Source organism: Abrus precatorius, unplaced genomic scaffold, assembly GCF_003935025.1.
Source record: "Abrus precatorius isolate BTA unplaced genomic scaffold, Abrus_2018 Scaffold6, whole genome shotgun sequence".
Lineage (NCBI taxonomy): Eukaryota > Viridiplantae > Streptophyta > Magnoliopsida > Fabales > Fabaceae > Abrus > Abrus precatorius.
The window spans coordinates 10157825-10175479 of NW_020874406.1; the positions used below are offsets into that span (position 1 = coordinate 10157825).

General features: G+C 30.2%; 4 protein-coding genes across 4 annotated transcripts; 3 read left to right on the forward strand and 1 right to left on the reverse strand.

The window, feature by feature from the left end:
- The first annotated feature begins 2305 nt into the window (after window positions 1-2305).
- On the forward strand, window positions 2306-3307 carry LOC113870140 (pre-rRNA-processing protein TSR2 homolog). Its single transcript, XM_027506739.1, has 3 exons — window positions 2306-2504; window positions 2662-2753; window positions 3251-3307. Exons 1-3 carry the CDS (start codon window positions 2306-2308, stop codon window positions 3305-3307), a joined length of 348 nt encoding a protein of 115 aa, XP_027362540.1.
- A 2517-nt stretch (window positions 3308-5824) lies between these two features.
- On the forward strand, window positions 5825-9973 carry LOC113870141. Its single transcript, XM_027506741.1, has 3 exons — window positions 5825-5850; window positions 8004-8398; window positions 8865-9973. Exons 1-3 carry the CDS (start codon window positions 5825-5827, stop codon window positions 9971-9973), a joined length of 1530 nt encoding a protein of 509 aa, XP_027362542.1.
- A 540-nt stretch (window positions 9974-10513) lies between these two features.
- On the forward strand, window positions 10514-12733 carry LOC113870142. The gene is made up of 4 exons (XM_027506742.1): window positions 10514-10889; window positions 11285-11853; window positions 11953-12019; window positions 12333-12733. The coding sequence occupies exons 1-4, from the start codon at window positions 10514-10516 to the stop codon at window positions 12731-12733; spliced, it is 1413 nt and encodes a 470-aa protein (XP_027362543.1).
- A 1019-nt stretch (window positions 12734-13752) lies between these two features.
- On the reverse strand, window positions 13753-15240 carry LOC113869748. Its single transcript, XM_027506206.1, has one exon. It carries the CDS (start codon window positions 15142-15144, stop codon window positions 14677-14679), a length of 468 nt encoding a protein of 155 aa, XP_027362007.1. The 5' UTR covers window positions 15145-15240; the 3' UTR covers window positions 13753-14676.
- Window positions 15241-17655: the final 2415 nt, after the last annotated feature.

Here is a 17655-nt window from a genome sequence, read left to right on the forward strand (position 1 = left end):
GGTTAGATGGTAACATATAATTTATTTAAGGTTAATCTTGTGTTAACTAGTTAGAATGCTCAAGCTAATTCAGTTTTCCAACTCCCTGTTTCTAATTTCATGGATGAAAAAAATTGAAAAACTCCTCTTGCTACATAATTAAGATAGAGCTACCCTTAAAGGAGAGAGTTATCAATGAAGTCAAACTATCTTAGGCTTTAATTCTCTTATATGGGATCCTTATAGTATTATATTAATATTTATTTTTATAATTTTTTTAAAAAACTATTATGATTTAAGTTTTGTATATAACCTTATTATAGTACTTGTGATTGAAATTATATTTTTATTTAAATGTTAAAAATTTGTGATGTTTGATAATAATCAAACTTTTAAATGAGCAGTTAAAATAATTTTTTTATATATATGTTATATTAAGTTCTATAATTATAAATTACTCATGTGTTATTTATTTATCTTTTTATTTTATTGTAGTTATTATGTCTTTATTGAATTTATGTAACTCACTCCCTATTTATTATTATTTACAAATTATCAGATAGTATAGTTATATACTACTAAGAACATTGATCCATCTCAGTAAGATCTCAATTGAAAGACTTTGATTGTCATTACAGTGACTTTATTTCTTTTAATTTTGTTGTTTTAAACTTTTGCAGTTGTTAAGAAGTTAAATTTTTATTTTAGTTATGTGATTAATGTTTTAGTTTTGATTTATAAATTTTTAAAATTCAATTGATTGTGATTGACCTATAAATTAATTTTGAAAATTTATTATATTTTAGAATGAAAAAATTACAATAAAAAAATATAAAAAATATAATAAATTTTTCATATTGTTCATTTAAAAAATTTTATTTTTTTATGTGCTAGTTTCTAAACAAGCTTAATTAGGTTAAGTGATGTTTTTAAACCAAATTTCTAAGTTATAAACTTGAAGTATCAAATAAGTAAGAGGGACTAAAAACAAAATTTATAACAAAAAAATAAGGACTAAAGCAAAAAAAATGATGAGACTAAAATAAAAAATTTGTTAAAAATGTGATTACTAAAACTATATTAAAAACATAAAAATAATACTAAGTGTTAATAACATATAGAAATGTACATAACTTATAAAAAATTAAAAATAATGTTTGATTATAAAATTTAAATTGAAAATTAATAGTATATAACAACTTTTTTTGTTATAGTAAAATATAATTTCACCGGTATAAGAATTTCACTATTTATAATATTATGTATAATAGTTTTTTTTTAAAAAAAATACAGCGTCACAACCATCAAAAGAAAAATTAAGTATTGTGTTTACATTTAATTATTTTGAGGATGAGGATTGTTATTTATATATTCTTTAACATTTTTAAAATATATTTTAATTATTATTTAAAATTTATTAGAAACTACAAAAGTATTAAAAAAACATTAAATTAGAAATATAAAAGAGTGAAACCTATATAATTTTAAATAAATTTTAGTCAATAACTAAGAATATATTAAAAATTTGTATTAAAAAATGTATTATTAACTTTCTTTTCTTGAGAATAACAAATTGATAAACCTGATTAGAGTTCAAATTTTAATAAAAGTTTGAGAATGCAAATAGAAATTTATGTTTGTTATTTTTAATTTATATTATTTCACTGACACGTATTTTTAAAATATTGAATTGTTCTATACCAATTTTAGAAAGACCAATATAAAAGATATAATTTTTTTTACGTCAGTTCTAATAACAATTAACTTAGAAATACTATCTTTTATGCGATTCTAAAAATAACTAATATAAAAGATTATTCAATTTTTTATTATTATCGTCATAAACTTTAAAATTAAATAACTTTTAACATAAAATTTTAATTTATGTAAATTATATATTTATTTCATATAATTTTTTAAAATTTATCCCATCCACGTGGGATTTAGACAACTGATGTTAAAAAGTTTTTATTATTTTAAAAATATCACATTACATTTTATTAAATCAATTACTTATTCTTATTATAAAAATCTATTACAAAAATCAAATTTTTGTACTAGTACATGTTTAATAGCAAGTTTTTAAATTAATTAGAAAAATAAAAATTATTCTTAGTAAATAACACTTTAATAATAACATACATGGTTATTTATTTTTCCGTTTAAGGACTCCCCAACTCATTTATCTCATCATTCCTAACATTTCGCGCAACCTTGTATATCATCCAATACACTATTCATATATAAACACAATTTCTCTCATCTATCCTCACTTTGTGTGTTGTATGGATATGTTTTTGATCCCACACACATAAGGACTCTTCTAATGGATTCCATTAATGGGAACCAATTTAGGAGAATAGAAACAAACCCTAAGATTTTCTTGCAAGAGAATATCATTTTGCTTCTTTCTCGTTGGTATGCCCTTCAAATGGCCGTCCAAAATCAGTGGGGTGGTTGTGACTCCCTCCAGAAATCCCATCAACTTTCAGCTGATTTATTCTCGTGGTTCTCCAGATCCAATGGTTTTTAGATTAATGTTTTATTTACATTTTTTTTCCTTTCTATTTCATTATTGATTTTTTTACTTGCCCACATTTTATGTCCTAAATTTCCATTTTTACTTACCCTTCACCTATTATTCTCTTTTTATGTGTTTTTGCTTTGTTATCTGAATTTCAGCACCAATTCCTATTGAAGATTTAGAAAATCTACTTCATGAATTCATGTTGCTTATATTCAATACAGAGATAGAAGATGGCAGCATTGAACAGGTATTACGTATATATTATTTGGCTCTTACATTGTATTATACGTTAGTGTTAATTTTTAACTTTACCAAATGTTGCACTTACATGTTTATCAATATTTTTTATCTATTTAATTTTGTGGTAAATAATAAATATTACATATGTTTCCATTTGTTTTAAGAAGTGGATGATAGAATTGCATATACGAATGCATTATTTCTCGTTATAAGGCATTAACATGAGCAAGAATCACACAACATGCCATTTATACATACGGAATTTGCTTAGAGTATGCAATATGTGTTTAAACATATCTTATTGAGAATGTTAAATGAAATACTGAAAAAATAATTTCTTTTACATATTTTCTTTTATGGGAAATAAACCTCCGTTCTTCAAAGTTTAGTACTTCTTGACTACATCTCATGTGCTAATTTTATGCAGCAATTTTGTGCGTTTTCTCTACTGTTACAAAAGCATAATTGAGATTATGCTAATGTTTCCCAGCAATGTATAATTAGGTAGCAGAACAGTTGATGGTTATCCATGAAGAATACTTGTCTCGCCAATCATCTTAATCTTTGAAAGAAGCACACTCTCAAATAGAATGTTGCTTTTAATAGCAAATGCATAGTTTTGGTAAACCTCATTGATTTTTATATTATTTTTTTTTAAATTTTTATTTGTCACATTCTTTTTTTTAATTTTCTATTTTTCTCTAAATTTAATTTATTATTATTTTTTTTAGTTAAATGAAAATTCACTATTCACTTGATTGGGTTACTTTCACGGTGAAAATGATAAGTACACTGGATACTTGATTTACTTTCACAGTATACATGATCTTTATTGGGCCACTTTTACGGTAAAAATGACATATACAGAGTTGAGTGCCAATTGTAGAATAGAAGATGTTAAATATGCAAGTCTTCTTGCATATTTTGTTGATGACTGTGGACTATTTTATTTAATATTAAGTATAATTAATTTAAATTAATATTAACTTGTTAAGTATCATTAAAATAATGTTGATATTAATTTTAATTATAAATTTTAAGTTAAATATGCATCCCAATGGAAGGATTGATTCTAAGAATTTACCAAATGAAAACTTCATGGTAGTGGAAGGAAGGCTCAAACTTGAGTTGTGTTCTTGCTTACTTTGGGTTGTATAGATTAGTGTGCTTAACAATAGTGATAATATTTTACTTTATATTTAAATTAATTAAAAATTAATACTAAATTATTTTAAAAGATAATAATAAATTGTTAAAATTATGAATATATCAAAGTTGAGATTTAATCACATCATTTTTTAAAAAAAATTAATAATGTATGGACCAAAGAATCTATTATAACGATAATAATTTAGGAATTAATTAAGATAATTAAAAATTATTTAAAATGATAATTTATAAATTAGAAATAATGGAATTGTATTTATGTTTTAAGAAATTATTTTTTATTTATTTAAATAGTTGTGTTTCATATGTAGTTTTAAAAGATAAACCAATGATTAAACTTTGATTAGATTGATCCAAATAACTTACAAAAATAGTAAAATAAAAAAGTCAAGAGTTGGCTAAAATTGATTTTAAAAAAATTATGATTGAAGCACTTCTATTTTTAACTGGTTTGAGCCAGTTTTTTTTTTTTTCAATTTTTTTAAATATATTTCTAAAATAAATAAAAGGTTATATATGAAAGTGGAGGAAAACTTCTTAATGATGATGGAATCAGGATGAAATAGCATAAACGGCAGTTCAAATTAATTTTCCCATTATGTCTACACGCTTATCAACAATTTTAACAGCTGTTCTCTTAAACCTCCTCCTCTACCATCTCATTTTCACCCATTTTATTAAAATTAGTAGATTATATATATTTGAATAATAAAAATATTTTTAAAATGCTCTATAATTTTAATTAAATTATTTTGTTATTAAATAAAAATAATTTTAAATCATATATCTTTTTTTACAAAAATTTTAAAATTTTCTATTATGCTTAATTTTTTAATTATTATTCATAATTTCTTTTAAAGTATTCTTTTACTTAAATCATCTTTAATTATTAATTTATATTCTTTAAAAAATTTAATTTTTTTATTCAAATACAACTTAAATTTTTTTTCCAACATTGCTATCATAATTCAGCAAATCTTCTTTCCTCATTATTTTTTTTATGTATTAAATTATGTTATTTTATTTTTAGTATCCTTGAAAATAATTGTTCTCATTTTTTTTAAAATAAACGTCCAAAGATATTTTTTTTTTATAATCACTACAGTTAATATTATAATTTTAAAAAAATAAAAATAAATATTAAATAATATTCATTTTTAGTTAAAAATTAAAAGTAAAATAATAATTAGCATAATGTAATCTTTAATAATATCTTTAAACAAATTCTTTAACGATTATAGAAAAAAATCTTAAGTGATTATCTATTAGAAATAAAATAAATAATCAATGAAAATATTTTATTTTTCAAAAATTAACTAAAATATGAATAATCCTTAAGAAACCTTCATTATTGACAAAAAAAAATTGAAAACATATAAAAAAAAAATTTAATATTAAAATTTTTGTAAAAAATTATAAGTTTCAATGTAATAAATTAGTATTATTAAATGATATATTTTTTTATAAAATTATATATATATATATATAATTTATTATCATGTGCAATATTGCACATGTTAAAAAACTTAATTAAAAATTATATTTTTAAATTTAAATTACAATAAGTATATTTAACATAATTTTATGGTTTTTAAAATTTAATTTAATATAAGAATAATGTTTTGTTATATACAAAAGTATGAAAAATATATATTTATAATCTTTGATAAAAAGATACTTCAAAGTACATATTTTAAGTTAAGCGACTACACATAATTTTTGTCCTATTACCGTGTTCGGATGATTCGGCTTCCAACCGGGTCATTTTTTGTCCTATTACAGTATTCGGATGATTCGGCTTCCAATCGGGTCAAGTCGGCTCCCTCTATATATATACATATGCGCGTCAGTGATGTGTGCATATTTGCTGAGTTGTGAGTATTACTCTCTTCTGTGAGACATTGATATACCATGCCTCTCCCAAACACTCCTACCAGGTAATGCTCTTCATTCTTCAATTTCGATCCTAGGGTAATGTTTTTGATATTTCGAATGAGAAAAATTTTATCCACTCTCTCCTCGGTTTTTGAATAAGCTTTAAACTCGGATTATAAAACCCATTCCATACCCCCTTTAACTATTTTGCATCTTCTCATCAATTTTATTTTTTAGTCAATCTCTCTTCTACTCATCGGATTAACTTATTTTAAAGAATCATTTTTAAAAAAAACTTTGAGAAATTTTTGTTTTTCATTTTAAAAAATAATCATTTTTCAAACTTTGGTATTAGCCTTTGCATGTCGGCTTTTCTCTTTAGATCTCACTCCATTATGCTGCTTAACATAAGCAATATGTGTTAATCAAGAAATTACCGAAAACATTTTTCAAACATTGGTATATAGCCTTTGCATGTGGGCTCTACTCTTTAAATCTCACTGGATTATGTTGCTTAACTTGAGCAATACAATGTTTTAATCAAGAAATTACTCAAAACATTTTCCAAACTTTGGTATATAGCCTTTGCATGTGGCTCTACTCAAATCTCACTGCATTATGTTGCTTAACTTGAGCAATATAATGTGTTAATCAAGAAATTACTCAAAACATTTCCCAAACTTTGGTATATAGCCTTTGCATGTGGCTCTACTCTTTAAATCTCACTGGATTATGTTGCTTAACTTAAGCAATATAATGTGTTAATCAAGAAATTACTGAAAACATTTTCCAAACTTTGGTATATAGCCTTTGCATGTCGGCTCTACTCTTTAAATCTCACTGGATTATGTTGCTTAACTTAAGCAATATAATGTGTTAATCAAGAAATTACTGAAAACATTTTCCAAACTTTGGTATATAGCCTTTGCATGTCGGCTCTACTCTTTAAATCTCACTGCATTATGCTGCTTAACTTAAGCAATATAATGTGTTAATAAAGAAATTGCTGAAAATATTTTCCAAACTTTGGTATATAGCCTTTGCATGTTGGCTCTACTCTTTAAATTGGTAATCAAGAAATTACTGAAAACATATTTCAAACTTCGTTATATAGACTTTGCATGTCGGATCTACTCTTTAGATCTCACTGCATTATGCTGCTCAACGTAAGCATATAATGAGTTAATAAAAAAATTACTGAAAACATTTTTCAAACTTTGTTATGTAGACTTTGCATGTCGGATCTACTCTTCAGACCTCACTGCATTATGCTGCTTAACATAAGCATATAATGTGTTAATCAAGATATTACTGAAAACATTTTTCAAACTTTGTTATGTAGACTTTGCATGTCGGATCTACTCTTTAGATCTCACTGCATTATGCTGCATAACTTAAGCATATAATGTGTTAATCAAGAAATTACTGAAAACATTTTTCAAACTTTGTTATATAGACTTTGCATGTCAGCTCTACTCTTTAGATCTCACTGCATTATGCTGCTCAACTTAAGCATATAATGTGTTAATCAAGAAATTACTGAACATTTTTCAAACTTTGTTATATAGACTTTGCATGTCGGCTTTACTCTTTAGATCTCGCCGCATTCCGCCGATCAACTTAAGCATATAATGTGTTAATAAAGAAATTACTGATAACATTTTTCAAACTTTGTTACATAGACTTTGCATGTTGGCTCTACTCTTTAAATCTCACTGCATTGTGCTGCCTAACTTAACCAATGTAATGTGTTAATCAAGAAATTACTGAAAACTCATGATATTTCTTCCATGGATCATCTTTCACATTGTGATCTTTCAACATTTTATTTTGCCTTATTAAAGTGTGAAAAACAATTCTTTTACATTTTGCTTCTGTTGTTTAACGCATTAATAACAAAAACTTTTAACCTAGGTGGAGTTATTACATGGTTGTGATATTCAAGATATTTAGCCCAATTTCTAAGTAAGATATGAATGAAATTGGCAAAATTTTACCTGTGTACAGAGTATTTTGTGATCATCTTCATATCAGTTGGCTGACATTTGCACAATGCCAGTGACTTCAGTAGTAGGATTAAAAATTTTTTTAGAGAATTCCATTGATATTCTCAAATTAATTCTATATTTTACCTGTGTCCTAAAACACAGGAAGGTGCAAGCAATTATGCACTTGTATGGACTTTTCAGCAGTTGACAGTCTTCTGTTGTTGCAGGGGTCAGCGTGCAAAGGAATCCCCAGAGAATGATGCTCCAATTGAAACCAGTGCTGGTAAGAATGTGGCCATGACGGAGAAAACCTCTATTCTTCCACCAGTATCACCTTTTTCTACTGGTGAAGGTTTGCCATATGCACCTGAAGGGTGGCCTAATCCTGATGATGTATGGACCTGGAAAGTGGGCAGAAGGACGACCAAGTCTGGCCATTTTCATGATAGATACCTGTATCTTCCTAAATCTCTTTTGACACCTGCTCGCAAGGCAGCATGCTTCCAAAGCAAGCTAGAAGTGATGCGGTATCTTGAATCAAATTTTCCCAACATGGAATTGGAAGCATTCTTTGCATTATTTAGCTGGCAGATTCCGTCAACTGAGCTGTCCCCCACAAAAGGTTAGCCCAAAACAGTCTCTCAAATTTCTTTTCAATCCAGTGGTGCTGTTTTCTCATTCATTTTATCTATCTTTTTTAATTGTTGCATTTTGGTATGATCTGTGTTGATGCCTTTTTTCCATCCTTGTTGTGAACTCCTAAATGGTTTGAGACCTTTATTATTTGTTGTGGTCTCTCTTCCTTTATACTTATCCTTGTATGAAGGTCAATGGGATGCAAGTGATCAAATACATAGATTTGTATATTTTCTCTATTTTTTGTTGTAGTGGGTTTGGAAAATGAAGGTGAATATTTTATTCCTAGAAAGGGAAAATCTAGAATAATCTTGGTCTGAAGTTTGTGAAATACGTTGGGATCATCTTATCTGCTAAGGAGGAAGTTGACTTCTAGGTTATATCCTTGTAGCTTTTGTGGTCCCTTCTTCATTTATATGTTTCTTATTATCTGATGCATATGAACCTTCTAGCTGTACCACCATCATCCATTACCCGTCCAGTGAAGTCACTGGAAACCAGAGAAGATACCAAAGAAGAGATTGGAACCCAGAGAAAGCTAAAACGGAAGGCACAATACTGTATTCAACCAACTCGGAAATCTTTCAGATTAGGTAATGTTTGTCCTCGTTTACCACATGTTGTTCAAGATGCAATTGAAATCATTGACTTGTGCTATCTGGATGAAGAGTCAGAAATTGAGTCAGCTGAGGATTTGAAAAACAACTCAGATTCTGAGTTGTATCAAACTTCACACAATAGTAATGGTCAACCTGAAAATAGTTTTGTTGCTGTCTGTAATGTGGGTGATTCTAAAGAAGGATCTGGTATGCAGACAGCATCAGAGAAACATCCCAATGTAACTAGTTTAGAAAATTTTGACGACTATCTTGATACCTTGGAGGACTTGCTTGTTGTGCCTCCTACTGAGACTTCACAGTCTGATCCCGTGATTCATGCTACCACTCTTGACAATGAAATGATGGAATGCTGCAAGGAAAAGCTTTCTTCCTTTCTAGCTATGGACTTCCCTTCTTTGGCCTCTTGTAATAATGTTGTAGAAGTTGCCACGCTTGCATCACAAATTCGTAAAGATCCTAGCCTTAGTGTTGATCAACTGGCGAAGTTAAAGTTGGTGGAACAAATTCCGTTAGTCAGTGAGGCTTTCCTGGAAGCCAAAGGGAACATTGAAGAGGCAGACAAATTCTTTGCTGACCTTGAGGCAAAGACACTTGAAGTTCCTATTCTCAAAAACAAGTACAACGATTTGAAGGACCAAGTAGCCCATACAGAGGCAGAGATAGACAAAATCTCTATAGCCATCCAAGAAATTGATGATCAAATTTCGCAACTTCATTCAAAACGGAACGAGATATCTAGTGCCTTTGAAACCAAGCAGAAGAGAAAAGCTGAGCTGACTTCTAGGCAAACAATGGTTGCCTCCTCAATTCCAACCATTGTTCATGAGATTCAGCTTGGATTATCCGAAAAATCAAAATGGGAGCTGAAGAAAGCCAACTCTGCCCAGCGTGTAGCAGAGATACATGAGAAGTTCATCACTTTAAGAGACACAACATTTTAATCAAACACTTCTAGAGGTTCTCGTTTTGATAAAAAGCACTTCTGGATAGTTAAGGCAGTGCTAGATATATCTAATTATCTACTAATGAGTCTGCATCTATGTTAGTCATGCAATATAATGACTTTAGACTTGGTAACAATGCATGTAGTTCTGTTAAAATTTCAAACTTTACCTGTTTTGCAGTCCTCAAATTACAACCTTTTCTTCCTTTTTATTAAAAGGAAAAAAGAAAAACTCTTGGAACTCTTTCATTGGGAGTCCATAATCTCTCGGATCAAGGACTGTTTTCTGGTGCTTGCATGAGTTTTCTGGCACGTTTCCAGAGGCGGTATTACGCGAACCAAAGTCTCTGTTGTGCAACCATAATTATAAAGACTCTTTAATTAGTTTTAGCATAGAAATGCGTAACTGCGCAGCATATAGCGACTGCGACCAATAGAAACGAAACCGCGATTATGACATTTCTTGCTACCCTTTCTGCTTTAACAACGCTACAATTCCAATCGATCCAACCACAGACCCTAGTGAGTAGCGTTTGGAATGGAGAAAGGTGATAGCAAGAGTAACAGTTTGTTGAATCTGCCGCCGATGGCAGCAGAAGTGTCCGGCGAAGGATTGCCATTTGCGCCAGAAAATTGGCCGGAAGACGGCGACGTTTGGGGATGGAGAACCGGGCGTAGAGTTACGTCGAACGGGTACTTTCAGGATCGGTACCTTTATCTGCCGAAGCGACTGAGCCTCGCGGGGAAGCAGAACCCTAACCCAGGGACAGGGTCCAGCCGCAAGACACACATCTTTGCAAGCAAGCTTGCTGCTGAACGCTACGTGAAGGCAACTTTTCCTGACGCCGATGTTAAAGCTTTTTTCTCTTCCTTTAGCTGGAGGATTCCCGCTTTACTCTCCCCTTCACCTAACGGTCTCCTTCTCTTCTCGGCTTTTTATTTTTTATGTATTTGATTTAAATGCACATGCATCTAATTCGAATTTATATTACGTGATGACGAGAGCACACAGATAGTAGATTGTTTGATCAAGAGGAGAAATCGATTATAACACGCTTAAGCACAAAGATAAAGCTCTTGACATGATAATGAATTGGTATATGAGTTTTATGAAGGTGATAAATAGCCTTCAAATGGACATGCATGCGCTTGGCATTGTGTGATAAGCTGATTTGTGAGACTTAAAACAAGATTATAAGCAATATTAGTTCGTTATGAAAGCTTTTCTTTTTATTTTTCACTTACTCCCGGCGGTCAGCATCATGTTATTTCAAGATGGTAAATAACTGTCTGTTGTTTGGCATCACAGGCAATGCACCGCCCATAGCTGCTGTGCCTCTTCAACAGGTAGCACAAGCAGAAGAGCCAGACTCTGATTGTGAGACTGATGTTGTTAGGTGTAAAGCAAAGAATAAGAACTGCGATAGCCTGGTGTTGGAAAAAGTAGAAAAATATTCGCCGGCCATGCCTTGTGATATCTGCTGTACTGAAGCTGGTTTTTGCCGTGATTGTAGCTGCATTCTTTGTTGCAGAACTGTTAGTTCTGCTAATGGTGGCTATAGTTATATCAAGTGCCAAGTAAAGGTTGGTGGGGGAATATGTGGCCACGTTGCTCATATGGAATGCGCACTTCGGGCTCTCATGGCTGGCAAGGTTGGAGGATTTGTGGGATTAGACGCTGAGTACTATTGCCGACGCTGTGATGGGAGGACTGATATGATTTCCCATGTTAATAATCTTCTGCAAACATGTATAGCTACTGATTGTGATGATGAGATTCGGAAGAAGATTTTGAATTTTGGCATTTGTCTCTTGCGTGGTTCAGAGAAACCCATGGCAAAGGAGCTGCTGAGTCGTATTGAATTGGACATCTCGAAGGTAAATTCAAATGATTTTTAGGTGATGGAAATAAAAATTATCATGCTTTTCCTAGCTTATTTATGGTAAAGGCATAACCAATATGGTAGTTTACATCAGCTGAGATGTGGGACTAATCTTGAAGATATCTGGAAGGTGGATGGCAGTCATACTGCTCGTTCTGCTGGTAAATATCCTCTCCTATTATAAAAGCTTTCTAATTTTACTTCTTTCCACCACTAAGAACACCGAAGCAGTGGTTGCATGCTTATAGAGGTGCAGAACTGCAGATGTCTGTTTTTGGGCCCTCCCTTGTAAAAGACCTTAGAAACAGAGTGACCATCTATCATCTATGATTTCTGTTATCAATACTGATCTTGTACATTCAGTTACCTCAGTCAGTGCCTTTGTCTCATGATTGAATATTTTGTGTTTATAATCAGGCTCAAATCATGGCAATGCCTTTGTCTCATGATTGAATATTTTGTGTTTATAATCAGGCTCAAATCATGGCAACGATGTGAAGGTCGATGAAAACAGGATCTGGGTGGAATCTTATGATTATCTACCTCGTGCATTAAAACTTGACGTTGAGGTTGATCAGGTTCTCCAGGCTCTTAGGAAGTCACAGGAGTTTGAATATTCGGTGGCAGAAGAAACACTTCAAGTACACAAGAAATATTTACAGAATTTACATCAGCAACTCGACAGTGAGAAGTCTGAATTGGCTTGTCAAAACTCATCTGGTTCAAATAGCTTGTTTGGTGCTGTAAGAGCAAGAAAGGAACAAATAAAACGGGAGGAGAAGAAATTTGAAGATATGAAGAAGGTGGCCAACGGTTTTGGCAGGACATCGAAAGAGATTTTAAAGGAACACTTTGGCTTGGAAATGGCAGATTAAATTGATCAATCTTACGAGGTTGTGACGATTTGAATCTTTCCAAGCAGTTTTCCTAGTCTTTAGCTCTAACTTTATCCATTGAGATAACAACCTGGATTTTTACCTTAGGAAAATAAAGTGGCACTTGCATGAAGCGAGGTCTGTTACACAATACGTAGTAAGTTCAGTGGTGTTGAAGTGAACTACCGAGCACCATGCTGATCTTTGCTGCGGAGCAGTAAAACAACCTTGCGACATTGGCATCGTTCCCAGTAGTAGTAGTTAAATTTCCTGTTTGCTGTTGCATTGAGAATAAAATCTTCTAAAATACCCTCCTCGAGTTATTCTCAGTGAGGGGTAAGAAGTGTTGCAGTTCAATTTGTTAGTTTTGTTTTTCCAGGATTGTTGAAAATGGAACAGTTCAGAATTTGAATTGAATAATAGGAAATCTCAGTTGAGATTCTCCTCTTCCTTTAAATTAACTTCCAACAAATCTTCGCATTTTCTCTGTTTTAGAATCTTGCGTGGCTGCAAAGATAATATTTTTGTGATGGATAGAATGAGTAACGATTAGCCGCCTGATGCCTACCATGATCCTTTCTTCCAAAATCACTAAAATATATTAATGAGAAAATAAGGTCTCCTTTCGATGAAGATATTGAGTTCAGTCCAACATTAATTCAAAATCATAAAATTTTGTAAAAATAAATCTAAGAAATTAAAAATAATATCATTAAGTGTTAAATTCTGGATGGGGAACAAAAGACATTCTACAAGAAACAAGAAAGATTAAGTTATATCAACGATCAGTTTTCATTGAAACAGTTTCCCTGCAAATTTTAATTTAGTCCCATGTACAATTTGGTATTAGGGTTATTTTCGCCATCGCAAGTAGTTATTACATAATTATCATGTAGGGAACCAAAAGTATAATATTTCCATAACCTTTTAGTTTAACTCCTCAGCTTCGTTGTATTTATAACTTTGTAAGATGAAATCACATTACCAACATAAAACTAAACAGACAAAATTGAAATCGGTACAACGTAAATGAATAAAAAATACATTTCATCATCGAACAAGAAAATACTCTTGGCCAAGAGAAGCTTTTGTACGATGCTTAATGATTTCCTCATTCCTTCACAAAATGCCTCCAATGTAATGCAAAGAATACGCTCAAAGCTTTTTAAGAAAATGTCCTATCTATTTCTTGATATGATGTCTTGAATAACACTGCTATGAGTCTGGAAATTTTAGATCTACCTCACTTTTAAAAGTTAGTTCACAAAAATAAAATTTCTATTTCGGACTAAAAATAAAATAAAAATTGTTCTAAGTCTTATATTTTGACTATATGTTCTTGATCAATATGCAAAAAAAGATAGTTCAAACAAAGCTCAATAGTTTCACTTCCTAGAGATTCAGCCAAGGCCCAGCACTCAAAAAGGACAAAAATCTACATCGGCAAAGAAATCACAGCCTGAAATTCAAATTTGGGTCTAGTCAACCATCGATGAAAAATGCTAGATTCGGATTAGGACGACCTAAATCAATATTATTCCCCACCCTCCTCTAGTTTTTGCCGAAAATGCTTTCATCCCAATTCACATTATGGTTTTCTTGTTCACCTCTCAATCTCAAATATAAAAATCCACAAAAACTATATTACGAAATGCATAAGGTTAATTAAAATTACGTGATTGCATAAAGTTTCAAATTTTACCATCATATAAAATTAGCGATGAATTGCGACAATCTCTAGAACCTTAAAAACGCAACCAGCACAATCATAGTCACTAAAGTAGAGAATCATTGTCACTTAGACCGTTGCTATTTGTTATTCGTTAGTTAGCATGTGAAAAGAAAACAAGGTTATTTGATGGAAGTGCAACAAGCGCATCGAATCCAACAACCTTAAAACTAACAACATAACTTGGAAACTAAAAAGAAGGAACCACCTTAAATCACTGTACAAGCACAAGTGTGGCATGCCCCCACATATCCCCCTTCGGCACCGTCACCACCAGCTCCCCGGAGACGACGACGGCGGTGGCAAGCTCCGGCCGCGTCGATTCCGGCAACCGGTACCTCCAAACATCAAGGTCGAGGTCCTTGAAGGAGAATCCCAAGGAGCCGATTTCCCTTACCACAGTCTTAGTTATCCCAGGATGGATTTCGACGGTGTGGGCCTCCACATCGGCGACGGCGTTGGTCTCCGCCACGAATCGGATGCACTGGGGAGCTTCCTCGACGATGACGTCAGCATCGGCGCGGAAGGGAAGCTCAAGAACCCTGGTGAAGACATGGGGAAGCCTCTTTAGCTTCTTGGTGGTGAAACCCAACATGGCTTTGGCGTCGGAGAAAGGGTTTGTGTTGTATTTGACGGTGATGTTGCGTTTTCTTCCCATTGTCTCAGTCTCAACCTTCTTCATATTCCTTTCTCAACATTCACTCTTTTGCCGATGAAATCTTTCTCACGGCAACGGCAAAAGGGTGCGTTCATGAAACGTCTGAGTCACAGCGCACATAAACACTGCGCCCTTCCCACTTTGCCCCTCTGCTTCTTCCTTTCGTCTAAGCCACAGATACTTTTCTTTTAGTTTATCACTCTCAATTACTACTAATATTGTTTAATTAATATAACCTTAAAATGACAAGTGTTAACAATTGCTTTTACAACATTTATTATAATGAAAACATGGATGACATGTCAATCATACCCACCTTTACCTTTCCAAATGAAAACGGAAAGGAAGAGACTAGAGACTACAGAGTTGGCAAATTCTACCGTACCTCTTGATTTTTCTTTTAATTAATTATAATACTTAAAACAGAATAATTATAGTTATAGAAAAATTATAGTAATTTTGAATATTAAAATATTAAATTATAATATTAATTCATTGTGATTAAATATAATATACATATTAAAATTTTATTAATTGATTAAAAAAACAATTCAAAGCCCTTTAAAATGCAAATTTCTCGAAGCCAACACGTGGAGAATAGAAGAGCATGCCAAACAACTCCAAGTTTGGGGAAATGTTTATGGGGGTGTTTAATTAAATTATCAATATAACTAACTGAAAGTTAACAAATGAATTTCAGTCTGTTAACAAATACGAAACTAATTATTTTTTTTTTTTCTAAAATATTTAGAACAAACAAAAAGTATACAAACATTTCATATGTAAAGACAGAGAAGGAAGGTTCTGTGATCCTTCCCTGAAAACTAAAACAAAATAAAAGGCAGCAGAGAAAAGCAGTATTTCACAGTGAAAATTAGATATAAATAGATAAATGTGAAGAAGACAGTTAACAAATGAATTTCATTCTTCATTGGTATTTTTATGATCTTGCGTGTGGGTAGGTCACAAAATTATGTTTATTTAAATAAATTTTATTATTTTAAATATTTTTTTATATTAACTACACATGGTTTTATAGTTTAACAGAAAAGTATTTGTATAGTTTCACTTTTGACTAAAAGTTTAGTAATATTTGAAATTAAATTTGAAAATTCTTCCTTAAAGAGCGATTATTATTCTATTATAATTTTTATTGAGTTTAGAGATCTATCATGATTGTAAAACAAAACATAAAATAGTTGCTTCTTAATATAATGTTTTCGAATGAATTGGCTTTTTTATTTTTTTAATGCTTTTTTAAAAAATAATTTCTTAAAATAATATTTTTTTATAAAAATTTTAATTAAGTTTCATCTTCAACAAAGACGAAATTACACAATTGTACCACGTATTATAAGTTTAGTCTGCTACATAGACAAAATTCACAAAATTGTGTTATGTGTCATGTTGATTTAATTTTCAAAACGAGGGAGAATAACTGTATTTATAATTATGTTTTTTTATCCAAAAAAAAATGGTGTGTGCTATAGTACTCTAAAAAAATTTTATGAACTGTACCTAAAAAATTTATATCAATGTAAAAGAAACATGTGACAAGTTATAAAAATATATATTATTATATATAATTTATTTAAAATTATATTAGGGACAAGATCTTCTTACACTAGTGTAAGTCTAAAAACACTTACATCCAATCTGAGCATTTCATTTAACTTAAATCTAACAGGTTATAATTTATTACTTTACTAACTGTTAAATTTAAGTTAAATAAAAGACTCAGATTAGATGTAAAAGTTTTTAAACTTACACTGGTGTAATAAGATCATTCCCTACTATATTATTTATATTATTTGCTACATAGTCTTATTATTATTTATATATATTATCTACACATATTTGTAATATATATATATATTGTATATTGAATTTTTTATTTTATTTTTTTATATTTTTTTAATAAATTTTTAGTTTTGAATAAAATATAATTTATATTTAAGTAATTTCTATTTATTATAAATAAAAATAATTATAACATAATATATTGATATAATAATTAAAATAATTAAATATTAATAATAATAGAGTTAAAAATATATTAATATAATATTATTATTTTAGTCCGTTTAATTTTGTTTGCGTATTTTTTTATTTAAAGACTCAATTGTTCTTCACTTGTTCAAACTTAGTGAATATAATAATTTATTATTAAATAAATTTATTATTTAAACATTTGTCTAAAATTATTGGTTAAAATTTTTTCCTTAAAATTTTTTAAAAGTACCACAAAGTTTACCACTAATAGCTTTTATTTTCATCATTATTGCTCCTCTTATAACTTGTATGATTAGATTTAATTTGACTTTTTAAACTTGAAAATACGAGAAACAAAGTGCATATGAAAAATGGGTAAAAAAAATTAATTATTTTTGAATGAATAAATTACTTTAATAATATTAAACGTGGAAACGACTATTATTAATTAACAATAATTATGTTTCAGATGGACTTATTTTCTCTCCTCTAAATTAAGTTTTTATGTTGAATCAGCATAACATATGGCACAATCCTGACAAA

Coding starts and splice junctions, on each gene's coding strand:
- LOC113870140 (XM_027506739.1), top strand. CDS start 2,306: ATGGATTCCATTAATGGGAACCAATTTAGGAGAATAGAAACAAACCCT. Junction 2,505..2,661: donor GTGGTTCTCCAGATCCAATG/GTTTTTAGATTA, acceptor TCTGAATTTCAG/CACCAATTCCTATTGAAGAT. Junction 2,754..3,250: donor AAGATGGCAGCATTGAACAG/GTATTACGTATA, acceptor ATGTATAATTAG/GTAGCAGAACAGTTGATGGT.
- LOC113870141 (XM_027506741.1), top strand. CDS start 5,825: ATGCCTCTCCCAAACACTCCTACCAG. Junction 5,851..8,003: donor CTCCCAAACACTCCTACCAG/GTAATGCTCTTC, acceptor CTGTTGTTGCAG/GGGTCAGCGTGCAAAGGAAT. Junction 8,399..8,864: donor TGAGCTGTCCCCCACAAAAG/GTTAGCCCAAAA, acceptor TGAACCTTCTAG/CTGTACCACCATCATCCATT.
- LOC113870142 (XM_027506742.1), top strand. CDS start 10,514: ATGGAGAAAGGTGATAGCAAGAGTAACAGTTTGTTGAATCTGCCGCCG. Junction 11,854..11,952: donor TTGAATTGGACATCTCGAAG/GTAAATTCAAAT, acceptor AGTTTACATCAG/CTGAGATGTGGGACTAATCT. Junction 12,020..12,332: donor TCATACTGCTCGTTCTGCTG/GTAAATATCCTC, acceptor GTTTATAATCAG/GCTCAAATCATGGCAACGAT.
- LOC113869748 (XM_027506206.1), bottom strand. CDS start 15,144: ATGAAGAAGGTTGAGACTGAGACAATGGGAAGAAAACGCAACATCACC.